Source organism: Diaporthe batatas (genome assembly GCF_019321695.1).
Source record: "Diaporthe batatas strain CRI 302-4 chromosome Unknown Contig00015, whole genome shotgun sequence".
NCBI classification, from domain to species: domain Eukaryota; kingdom Fungi; phylum Ascomycota; class Sordariomycetes; order Diaporthales; family Diaporthaceae; genus Diaporthe; species Diaporthe batatas.
This window is the reverse complement of record NW_025408562.1, coordinates 941020-951951: the sequence shown is the minus strand read 5'-3', so window position 1 is coordinate 951951 and position 10932 is coordinate 941020. Positions and strand designations below refer to the sequence as shown.

Sequence of the window (10932 nt, the reverse complement as noted above, 5' to 3'; positions counted from 1 at the left end):
GGTACGCCCATGCTCCCGGCTCCGGGGACTGCTGATCCCTGTCCTATGTCACCATGGGAGCCCCGCCAGCCGCCCGACCCCAGGCCGGCCGTGGGCTCTTCCCCGCTGTCGGCCTACCCCTATGGAACTCTGGGCGTGGCGAGCCTCGGCCCAAAACTGGGGAAACAGGGTACCTCGGAAGGTCTATTACCAAACTGTCGAGGGGTGGTCCAACATACTCCTCCTTCTCTTCCACTTCTCTTGATTCTCATCCTCATAGCCCTTGTTTCACACTGGATCACACATATCAGTGTTCCTCAAGAGCCTACGAAGCCACCATCAAATCATCATGTCGTCCAGAATCCCAGAGATCGTGAGTCTAGCATTGCCGGCCCGTATCAGAACCCCTAACCTGTTCCAAACGTGCCGTGGCTAAACGCATGGCGATCTGTAGTGCAAGAACCGTGTGAGCGATCGGGCAAAGAAGACGTTGGACATCGTTGCCAAGTTTGTAGAAGAAGAATGCATCCCGTGAGCTATAGTCCCTGAAACAACATGGCCGAGCCGGCAAAGCTGACAGATTGCAGAGCTGATCCAGTCCTCGAGGCCCAGATAGGCTCTGGGGACGCGAGATGGGACCACTACCCCACCATTATTGATGAGCTCAAGCAGAAGGCCCGTTCTCTTGGTCTTTGGAACATGTTCCTGCCCAAGGGCCACTATAAGGAGTCCCCAGGTTTTACAAACCTCGAGTATGGCCTCATGGCAGAGTGGCTCGGCAGGTCCAAGGCTGCTTCGGAAGCAGTCAATTGCGCCGCCCCTGACACTGGAAACATGGAAGTGTTGGCCAAGTACGGAAATGACGCTCAAAAGGCACAGTGGCTGCAGCCTCTACTGGATGGCAAGATCCGCTCCGCCTTCCTGATGACTGAGCCTCAAGTGGCTTCGAGTGATGCCACTAATATTGAGCTGGAGATTCGTAAGGAGGGAAATGAATATGTTTTGAATGGCCAGGTAAGTGATCTATCGGGTTCGGCTTTTATGGGGATAATCTTTGCTGATCATCTTGACAGAAATGGTGGTCCAGCGGCGCAGGAGACCCCAGGTGCAAGATCTATATTGTCATGGGCAAGTCTGATGCCCAAAACAAGGACCCCTACCGCCAGCAATCCGTGGTTCTCGTACCGGCAGACACGAAGGGTATCACGATCCACCGCATGCTGAACGTTTACGGGTACGACGATGCGCCCCACGGCCATGGGCACATCTCTTTCAAGGATGTCCGCGTCCCTGTCAGCAGCCTCGTGCTGGGCGAGGGCCGCGGTTTCGAAATCATCCAGGGCAGACTCGGCCCTGGCCGTATTCACCACGCTATGCGTACCATTGGCGCGGTAAGTGCACCCGCGATCTACAGCATGCATTCCAGGACGTGAGACAGCAAGCTGACCCTGTGAGCAACTAGGCCGAGAAAGCTCTCGAGTGGATGTTGATGCGCATCAACGACCCCACCAAGACCCCCTTCAAGAAGCAGCTGCGCGAGCACGGCGTGATTCTCGAATGGGTCGCCAAGTCCCGCCTCGAGATCGACGCCGCCCGCCTCGTCGTGCTCAACGCCGCCATCACCATGGACGACCACGGGCCGAAGGGGGCCCTGAAGGATATCGCGGAGGCCAAGGTCCTCGTGCCGCAGATGGCACTGACGGTGATCGACCGCGCGGTGCAGTCGTTCGGCGGCGCTGGTGTCAGCCAGGACACGCCGCTGGCGTACATGTGGGCGGGTATCCGCACGCTGCGCCTTGCGGACGGGCCGGACGAGGTACATCTCCAGCAGATGGGCAGGAACGAAAACAAGAGGGGCAAGGAGGTTACAGCCAAGATCCTGGCGCAGCAGAAGAAGACGGAGGAGCTGCTTAAGCAATACGGGCTGAAGCACGCGCAGCCGGGCCAGAACATCCAGAAGTCCAAGCTTTAGATGTTTTGCTGCTATGTATTTAGAAAGCCCAGACAAATTCAAAATTGATGATCGTGTCCCTTGAAAACTCAGCAATGTTTACATAGATAGATATTGACTAGCATAAGATCCTATGTGATGTTCTGAAATAGTCTCTGCAAGACAACCCTGCCTGGAACCATACCCCGTGAACCAATGTTGCAGATAATATAGTTTGTTCTCTTATACACGTGTACTTGATGAATATGTATTGACTCATCGCCAATAAAACAGATTGGTATTTCTTAACACAAGCATAATCACTACTAGGCCATGCCAGGATTCATACCATGCTCTGCAACGCTGCCAGCCAGCCAGCAGTGAATCAATGCCCTTGGACCCCGGGACTTGAATTCCGGCACAATTTCCAGTGCAGATCGCAAAGCCGACTGTCCTCTCGTGTGGGTGTTGCCGGGGCCGTTGACCCGCTGTAATGCTGTCATGGTGGAGCTGAACGGAAGGACAGGGGTCGGGTGCTATGCACCTGCAGGGGCTAGTAGTGACTCTTGTAGTGACTCCTGCCCGGTGGGAGGGCAAAAAGTTCACGGTTGCCCCGGACGACAGGGCCCCTAAAAGTAAACAACCGGCCGTTCACTGACATTGCCGCTCACACACCCTGCAGCCGATGACCTTTAAGAACCCTCAAGTTCTTTGAGGTGCAATCCACAGTCCCGTTTGACTAAACACAGACCCTTCATCGAGCATCCACAATCCTAAGAAGCCCCTCCTCTTTTCTGTCGTGCAGCGGAAATAAGAAAGCCACATCGCAACCCGTCTGCATCTGTTCTATTGCGTACACTGCATCCACCAACACAAACAAACCCCACCAGCAAGACATTTGTCCAAAAGCGTCTGTTGTTGTTCCGCACAGGAACTGTTAGCGATACCCATCACAATCCAGGCCAAAATGTCTTCTGTCACCAGCAACACCGGCGCCAACGTACTGGGCGCAAAGGACGCCAACCTACCCGTGGCCGCCGCTGCTGCTCCCAACACCAAGGACTCGTCTGTCAAGAGCATGGAGTACCACCGCCAGGTTCTACAGTCCAAGATGGAGGCCCAGCAGTAGGTTTTTTTCTTTCTTTCCTCTCTCCTCAATTGCTTTTTCAAGAGTATCCACAACTAACCTGCGATCCCAGGTCTGGAACCAACTATGTCTCCCCGTCGGACGAGATCATGTCGCCTTGCACGGCCAAGCTCAATGCCTTCCGTAACAAGCAGGTTGGCAAGTACGTGTCACCAAACCCCGTGAACGAACCCAGATGAGGGATGTATTCGCTAACGGTACTTTCAACGCAGGGTCAAGCCCAAGTCCCTCTTCGCCCAAGCGTCATCTAAGAGGTTGCGCAACAGCAGCGAGGGTCTCTTTGGCCCCAAGGCCGACGCCCAGCCAGCCAACAAGGCATAGGCGATGGGTCGTGGTTCTTCGTGCTACTCGTTCTATCGAAGACAAAAACAGTTCTCCTTTGTAGGATTTGGGTGTTGGGCCCTTCTTCTCTAAGCCCTCACAGGATTGGGTTCTCCGGCAACTGATGCCATTCGCTTTGGATGCCCGTAATGCTGGGGCCGGCGTGCCCTGGTTCACTTAATTGGTGACGGACGGGCTCTCGGTTAGGGTTTGGCTGGCTGGATCGGTGGTCCCCAAGGTTTCCAGGGCATCGGCGTTTGACAGGAAGAGGCAACTATACCAGTGATGCATTTTGATGGGTTAGGGAGGAGCGGACAGGACGGGAGAAACTGAGATCCCCCACCTCCCCTCCGGGTAACGAATTGATGAACAGCATAAACAGACTGCCCGAGAATGGCCAAGCGTAGACACGCATGTTTCTTTTCTTGCCAAATGAGAAAGTTTTTTGATTCAGAAGTGATGGATTCCCTCACGCCTTCCACGCGGTCGAGATATACACAACATCCTCATCTGCCACCACATGGCCCAGGCCGACCCGCTGCGGCACGTGCTTGGCGCTCGCACCCCACACCATGGCGAACTTGAAGGTGTCCTTGAGGGTCCTGTGGATGCGGTCACACACGTCCTCGACGGTGCTGCCGCTCCTCACGATCAGCGCCTCGCTAAAGTCCGGGTCGATGCCCTGCCGCTTGGTGTAGATCCGCATCAGCGCCAGCTCCTTCCAGCACCTGTCCACCACGTCCTGGATGCCCAGGTCGAGCTCACAACTCATGACCACGGTGTTGGGCTCGCGCGCCAGCCGGTCCAGGAAGTCTAGGCTGACGGAATCGATCTTGTTGTAGACGTACAGGCACTGGAGGTCATATTAGTAAGTGGGTCGGTCCCACGCATGGGAATGGTGACGAAGGGAGAGGTGACTCGTCTTCGACTCACTTTGATGTATGTCCGGTGGTTCTTCATGATGACATCGATCAAATCATCCACCGTTGCCTCGTCATCACGAATGAGGACCTCACAGTTGAGTATCTTGTAGTCACGCAAGATGTTGTACACCATCTTCTCGTCGAGGTTCTTGGGTGGATTTTGGAAGTTGATCTTCATGCCGCCCGCCTTCTTTTGCTTCAGGTAAATGTTCCTGCAGTTTCGCGGTCAGCGACGGTCTCAACAGGAGCGTCCATCTGCAGGACACGACTCACGGTGGCTCTCTGTTCAAGCGGATGCCAACAGCCTCCAACTCGGCCTCGAGCAGGGCCCTCTGCTCCGCCCTCTTTGTGGCATCCAGCACCATCAGGATCAGATCACTCGTCTTGGCCGCGGAAATGACCTGTCTCCCTCGGCCCTTTCCTTCTGACGCGCCCTCGATGATACCGGGCAGGTCCAGAAGCTGGATCTCGGCGCCTCCGTACTCCAGCACACCGGGGATGGCCGTGAGCGTCGTGAAGGCGTAGCTCGCGACCTCCGACTTGGTCTTGGTGACTTTCGACAGGAAGGTCGACTTTCCCACGGATGGGAATCCCACCAGCGCTATGCGTGCATCACCGCTCTTGCTCACGTCGAACCCTGAGCCGGCACCACCTCCTGCACCCGGACCGGGCTCGAGCAGCTGTGCTCGGAGGCGGGCGAGTTTTCCCTTGAGAAGACCCAGATGGTAGTTTGTCGCCTTGTTCTTCTGGGTCATCTTCATCTCATCCTCAATCTCCTTGATCTTGTCCGTCTAGACCAGTATACAAGTCAGCCACCATTTACAAGTCGGGAAGACAGTTTCACATAGCCACACGATATAGCCATGTATGCTACCTGGGGCAAGAAAAGAAAGCCAGAACAATGGCTAGAAGGATTGCGCTGTTCTCAGAATACATACAATGTTGACCATCTTCGCGGCGGGTGTGACCGGAGGTCACGATGATGCGCCTAGGGAAATATGTATGATTCAACAGAAGAAACGAGACACCAGTCACCGGGTTCAAGATCCGGTGGTGCTCGAGACTACCCTTTCTCGTGTGTAGTCAGCGAGCGCTTCACTGCCGGAAGGAATGTGTCGACTGCGATGAGCGGACTATTGGCACCGAATAAAGCGTTGGACACGATGACAACCCATATATGATTAGTCTGGCTACAGATCTGGAAGCCGGTGCCTCTTTCCGCCTCTAGCAATCCGGAATGCCGAGTATCGTGAATCTTGAATGAGCGAGTTACGGGCGATATTGGGATTAGGTGAGCCCAGCAGTAGCAGTGTGGAGGGGCACACTGGGCTTTGCGTGCCCCACTTAAATTTGCCCCCAGGCTGCTCTACCGTGGTGGGCTGAGTGCAGCTACCAAGCGCCATAGTAATCCCAATTCTCTACGTACTTCGTACATACATGCCATTGAATTATTACCCGCCTCAGCCTTGTGCCTCCTGCCCCAAATTTCCACCAGCAACAAACCCAAACCACCAACCAAGATGGCCGACTCACCAGAACACCAAGATGAAGTCGCGCTCGTCCCAACGAGCAACGAAGTCGCGGAACCTGCAGTCCGAAAAGTCAAGAAGATCATCAGGAAGAAGAAGCGCCCAGCGCGGCCGCAGATCGACCCGGAGCTCATCAAGTCGGAGCCACCGCCCCAGACAGGAACGACCTTCAATATCTGGTACAACAAGTGGTCTGGCGGCGATCGCGAGGACAAGTACGCATCCCAGAAGGCCGCAAAGGGGAGGTGCAACGTCGCGAAGGACAGCGGATACACAAAGGCGGACAGGGTGACGGGCTCCTACTTTTGCCTGTTCTTTGCGCGAGGGATATGTAAGTCGTTGCCCCCGGGCTCACCTCGGTGCTCCTGCTCTTGTGGGAGGATGGTCTGCTCACGCCCATCCATCATGACAGGCCCCAAAGGCCAAGACTGCGAGTACCTGCACCGCCTGCCGACGATACACGACCTCTTCAACCCCAACGTCGACTGCTTCGGCCGCGACAAGTTCAGCGACTACCGCGACGACATGGGCGGCGTGGGCTCGTTCATGAGGCAGAACCGCACCGTGTACGTGGGGCGGATCCACGTCAGCGACGACATCGAGGAGATCGTGGCGCGCCACTTTGCCGAGTGGGGGGAGGTCGAGCGGATCAGGGTGCTGAACACGAGGGGCGTCGCGTTCATCACGTACTCGAACGAGGCGAACGCGCAGTTCGCCAAGGAGGCGATGGCGCACCAGAGCCTGGACCACAGCGAGATCCTGAACGTGCGGTGGGCGACGGCCGACCCGAACCCGATGGCGCAGGCGCGCGAGGCGAGGAGGATCGAGGAGCAGGCCGCCGAGGCGGTGCGCCGCGCGCTGCCCGAGGAGTTCGTGGCCGAGATAGAGGGCAGGGACCCGGAGGCGAGGAAGAGGCGGAAGGTGGAGAGCAGCTACGGCCTGGAGGGCTACGAGGCGCCGGACGAGGTGCACTTTGCCAGGGGCGAGAATGCGGTCAACCCGAGGGCGAGGGAGGGGCAGATGGGCCTGGAGGAGCAGCAGCGCCTGATGCTCGAGAGCGGCGAGGCCGAGGCGCAGGCGGCGGCGGACGAGACCCAGAGGCAGCTCGAGGAGAACGGCATCTTCTCCAGCAGCACGCTGGCGGCCCTGAGATCCGCGCAGGTGGCGGTCGCGTCCAAGGAGAAGAAGGCGGCAGCAGGCCCATTAGTCTCGTACGACAGTGACGATGATAGCGACTAGAAGCAGGGAGCAGGGCTGTCACCCTGACACAACTCGTAGTAAATAAACAGCACGGCCGAACGGTTGCCAGCCCGACGCCACATGATACAAGGGAAAAAAGCCTCAGCTGTTGAATATCCTACTATACAAGACCTCATGCCTCCCGACCCAGAGGTCCATCACCGGCACGCTCTGGCCCGCCTCCTCCACGGGCGTGTCCCACTCCCGCTCGACAGCCGCGGCGATCATGCCCATCACCCCGCTGCCGGCGAGCAGCCGCTGCGCCTGGTAGGGCCCGAGCAGGTTCGCCCGCACGGCCGCCGAGACGAGCGCCTTGACGTGGCCGAGCACGAAGACGTACGCGGCCTGGTGCAGCCCCAGCCCGGCGGCGCGGCAGACGACGCCGAACAGCGGCGCGAGGTGCGCCGCGACGGGCGGGATGCCCGTCCCGTCGTCGTCGAACCCCCTGCCCGCCGGCGCCCGCAGCGCCCGCGCGTACTCCCCCAGCGCCGCGGCGGCGGCGTGGTGGTGGTCCCCGCTTCCCCCCGCGAGCGCCGCCGACGCCGAGAACGACCGCTCCCAGATGCCCAGCAGCGCGCGGCCCTGCGCCACGGACGCGCGCCTGCCGACCGTGCACATGACGGCCGCGTCGAGGTGGTCGTCGAGGCCCGGCAGGCGCCGCGGGTCGCGGTGCGCCGCCAGGACGAAGGGGAGGGTGGTTGATGCGTACGAGGAGACCGACACGGGCAGGAAGAGGTCGAACTGCGGGTTGGCCCCGGGCCCTGGCCTGCTGCTGCGGTTGTGGGCGAGGAAGGACTCGAGGCCGCTGCTGAAGGCGAAGGAGCCTAGCGGCAGGGCCGAGTCTGCGAGCAGGAGGAGGAAGTGCGTTGTCTTGTGGGGGGGCGAGGCTGCTTTTTGATGGGTCAGCCGGCGTATTCTCAACTGTGTGTGGGCGGGACTTGAAATGACAGACATTTGTTGAGTGTGAGCGCGGCGTGGTGGTGAGCGCCACCGCCATTGTGAGTCTCACGGCCCGTGCCGTTGAGCGGTGTTGCTTTGCGGTTTCTCAGGCGGGCTTTGGCCTTCTCTAATCTCTGCTGCAGGTCCTGGATCTCGGTCTCGATTGAGTCGTCCGACTCGTCGCCGTCCATATCCGGTGGCTTGGAGTCCATGCTACAGTATGATTTGTGTGAGAGAGATATATGCTAAGAGGTGCAGCGGTGGAAGGTTGACAAGTGCGTCTCTTATTTTAATCTTCGACGGGCTGCGGGGCTATCGCTCGCTCGCTCACAACGACCACGCTCTCAGGCTCTGATTATCCATATCAGGAAATGCAAATATACAGAACCGGGCTTACTCCCGTAGGGCCAACCTCGCGCCAATTCCTTAGTACTCCAGACACCAAATCCAGGGGGCAACTCAAATAATGGCCCTGCGAAAAGTCGCTCATCCAAACAATGAATCTTTCCACCAGCATCCCAGCACCGCTGTACTCCTTGCCGCCAACCATCCTCGCTCACGGCCTCAGATTTTCCTTGCCAGGCAGCGCAGCGCTCTCGTGGCCTCGCCTTCGCTCCGCTCTCTTCTGCTCTAATCTGGCAATAGCAGCGGCTCTTCGATCAGCAGGAAGAGACGATGGCCTAGAGGATACGGCCTCCGTCGTCGGGTTATCCGGCGCTTGATCGAGCTTCCAGGTCCGCGCCCTGTCCCTGGCGAGACCGAGAGCCGGACTCTTCGGTTCACTGAGTGTGGGCTGGGGCGCAGAGAGCCTGTTGCTCTTTGCGTGTGGTGATTTCGACACCCTGAACTCGCGCGACGGTGTCCGGCTGATCTTCCGACTGGGTGTGTCTAGTGTGAAGTCTTCGTCGGGGAAAGCAAGATGGTCCAGTGCAGCCAGTCCAGACGCTTTCCTCTTGGCCGAGCGGGAAGCCGAGCGAGCCAGAGGTGCTTCGGTCTGGATCTCGCCCAAGCGAGGCCTGATCTGTAACAGATCATGGCCGATATCTTCCGTCCCATCGCCGCCCTTGTTTTTTAAGCCCTGGAAGCGTTGTCCAAGCGACGTGTGATCCGAGAACCTCTTCTGGTCCAGCCTGGGATTGTCGACTGCGGCACTCGCATCCTCCACCCCGCGACGACGGGTGCTTTGTCGGTCTCTGGCCGTAGGCGGGGCATCGGTAAACTTGTACTCCCAGGAATCCAGGGCATTGCGGCCGGCAGACAGCAAATCAAGGTCTTGCTTCAGCTGCTGCGTGCTCCCACTTCTTGGCGCCCTTTGCGTCCTGTTTTGCTCCCGGAGAGCATCGCAGTCGGCCTTCAGCTTTTCACACTGGACGTCCTTCCTCTGTCGGTCTTGCTCAGCCTTGGCCAGCTTCCGCTCCAGATCTGCTACCTTGAGCTCGCTCTTGGCCAGGTCTGCAACCGCCTTCTTCTTTTCGCCCTCGAGCTTCAAGGCCCGCTGCTCGGCCGTGCTCAACTCCGTCTTGACGCGTTTGAGCTCATAGCGGAGGTCGTTCAGCTCCTTGACCTGCTCACGCGCCTTCCTAAGCTCCCGTTGGGTCTCGAGGAGCGTCTGCGCAGTCCTGGGAGATGTACCCCCACGTCGCCGACGGTTTCCGTCAGTGTCATAACCCGATTCCCGCAGCAGCGTTTCCAGCTCCTCGACTTGTTCTCTGTACTGCACGGCGAGGGCCGTCTGGCGCGTGAGGTCCTTCATGAGCTTCCTGTCGTCTCGGGTGTCTTTGCCCTGGCCCTGCTTCGCCGTGACCTGGCCCGCAAGCTCCGTGATCTTCTGCTCCATCTGCACGACCTTGGACTGCTCCTCTCTGAGCCGTTCGTTCAGGTCCAGGGCCTCGGCGTCTTTGGCTTTGGCGTATGATTTGGCAAGCTGCTTGTACTTAACAAGCTTCTCCATCTCGGCGCGTGCCTCGTCGTGGTATTTCTGGAACTCGCTCTTCCAGTACTGCCCCGACTGCGACCTTGGCTCGTTCAGGTCCACAGTAATGTCCGGCTCGCGGTCGAGCTCGTCAACCTCCTCCCAAGCACCGTCGCCCTCGGCTTCCTCGAGGTCGAAGGTGGGCTTCCTAGCCTTATCACCGCCCGAAGCCCTGTTGTTCTCTTTGCGCGACTTCTCGAGGGCCTCCTGCAACTTTGTGCGCGGGCGCGACTTGGCGGCCTCGGTGTTGGCGGCCAGGGTGTTAGACTTGACATCGCGCCCGAAGGAGACACGCTTCCGACGCGAGGTTCCGGTGCCTGGAGTCAGAAGGATACCTGGTGGTCTCGTAGGAGATTCATATCTCTTGTAGTCGTCGACGTTGGAGGATCTGGCCTTCTCTGACCTCGCTGCGGCAGCCCTGGTCTCTTTCCTAGACTGAACTTCCCTCTGAGGGGCAGGCGTGCCGAAGAGGGCGCGCTTGAAGGCCCTTGCTGCAAATACGGGGGCGGGAGTGTCCGGTTGCTCGGCGAATGTATCATCTGTAGGCAGAGCGCGTAAGTCATGGTGCTTGGAGCAAGTAGCAGCAAGTAGTACCTGGACCTGGGTTGGGCGCGTTCTGCGGCGCGTTGCCCGTCGCCTTGTGCAAGGCCCAGCCAAGCATTGTGGCCGCAGTGGAGGGCGAGATTTAGGTGATGTTGCTAATGGTCAATTGTAATCATGAAGTTCCTGGAACGGACTGGAATGTGAATAGGTGATTTACGCGATCTTGGGCAGCAGGTCGGAGCGTCGCGTTCTTGGGTGTTTACTTGGGTGCTTGGCGGTAGACCGGGCAATCGCTGCGGGTGTCCAGGTGCTACCGTGCTGAGGGCCGCTTCCAAGGCCGGGCGGGCGCTAAGAAGCTGCAGCGGAAGCTCAAAGGTACACGGACGATTGGACAACGGGCGGCGGCAGTT

General features: G+C 58.5%; 5 protein-coding genes across 5 annotated transcripts; 3 read left to right on the top strand and 2 right to left on the bottom strand.

Moving 5' to 3' along the window:
- Positions 1-123: 123 nt before the first annotated feature.
- On the top strand, positions 124-2018 carry KVR01_011167 (uncharacterized protein). Its single transcript, XM_044781359.1, has 5 exons — positions 124-352; positions 434-510; positions 567-993; positions 1053-1370; positions 1442-2018. The coding sequence occupies exons 1-5, from the start codon at positions 329-331 to the stop codon at positions 1949-1951; spliced, it is 1356 nt and encodes a 451-aa protein (XP_044639542.1). The 5' UTR covers positions 124-328; the 3' UTR covers positions 1952-2018.
- An 858-nt stretch (positions 2019-2876) lies between these two features.
- On the top strand, positions 2877-3377 carry KVR01_011266 (uncharacterized protein; the record flags this gene model as incomplete). The annotated part of the gene is made up of 3 exons (XM_044784655.1): positions 2877-3034; positions 3109-3198; positions 3269-3377. 3 exons carry the CDS (start codon positions 2877-2879, stop codon positions 3375-3377), a joined length of 357 nt encoding a protein of 118 aa, XP_044639641.1.
- A 469-nt stretch (positions 3378-3846) lies between these two features.
- On the bottom strand, positions 3847-5250 carry KVR01_011263 (uncharacterized protein; the record flags this gene model as incomplete). The annotated part of the gene is made up of 4 exons (XM_044792512.1): positions 3847-4230; positions 4311-4512; positions 4574-5091; positions 5239-5250. The coding sequence occupies 4 exons, from the start codon at positions 5248-5250 to the stop codon at positions 3847-3849; spliced, it is 1116 nt and encodes a 371-aa protein (XP_044639638.1).
- A 482-nt stretch (positions 5251-5732) lies between these two features.
- On the top strand, positions 5733-7560 carry KVR01_011377 (uncharacterized protein). The gene is made up of 2 exons (XM_044792935.1): positions 5733-6160; positions 6242-7560. The coding sequence occupies exons 1-2, from the start codon at positions 5821-5823 to the stop codon at positions 7066-7068; spliced, it is 1167 nt and encodes a 388-aa protein (XP_044639752.1). The 5' UTR covers positions 5733-5820; the 3' UTR covers positions 7069-7560.
- Positions 7171-10640, bottom strand: KVR01_011244 (uncharacterized protein; the record flags this gene model as incomplete). The annotated part of the gene is made up of 4 exons (XM_044794907.1): positions 7171-7955; positions 8021-8220; positions 8568-10518; positions 10574-10640. 4 exons carry the CDS (start codon positions 10638-10640, stop codon positions 7171-7173), a joined length of 3003 nt encoding a protein of 1000 aa, XP_044639619.1.
- Between the last annotated feature and the right edge of the window lie 292 nt (positions 10641-10932).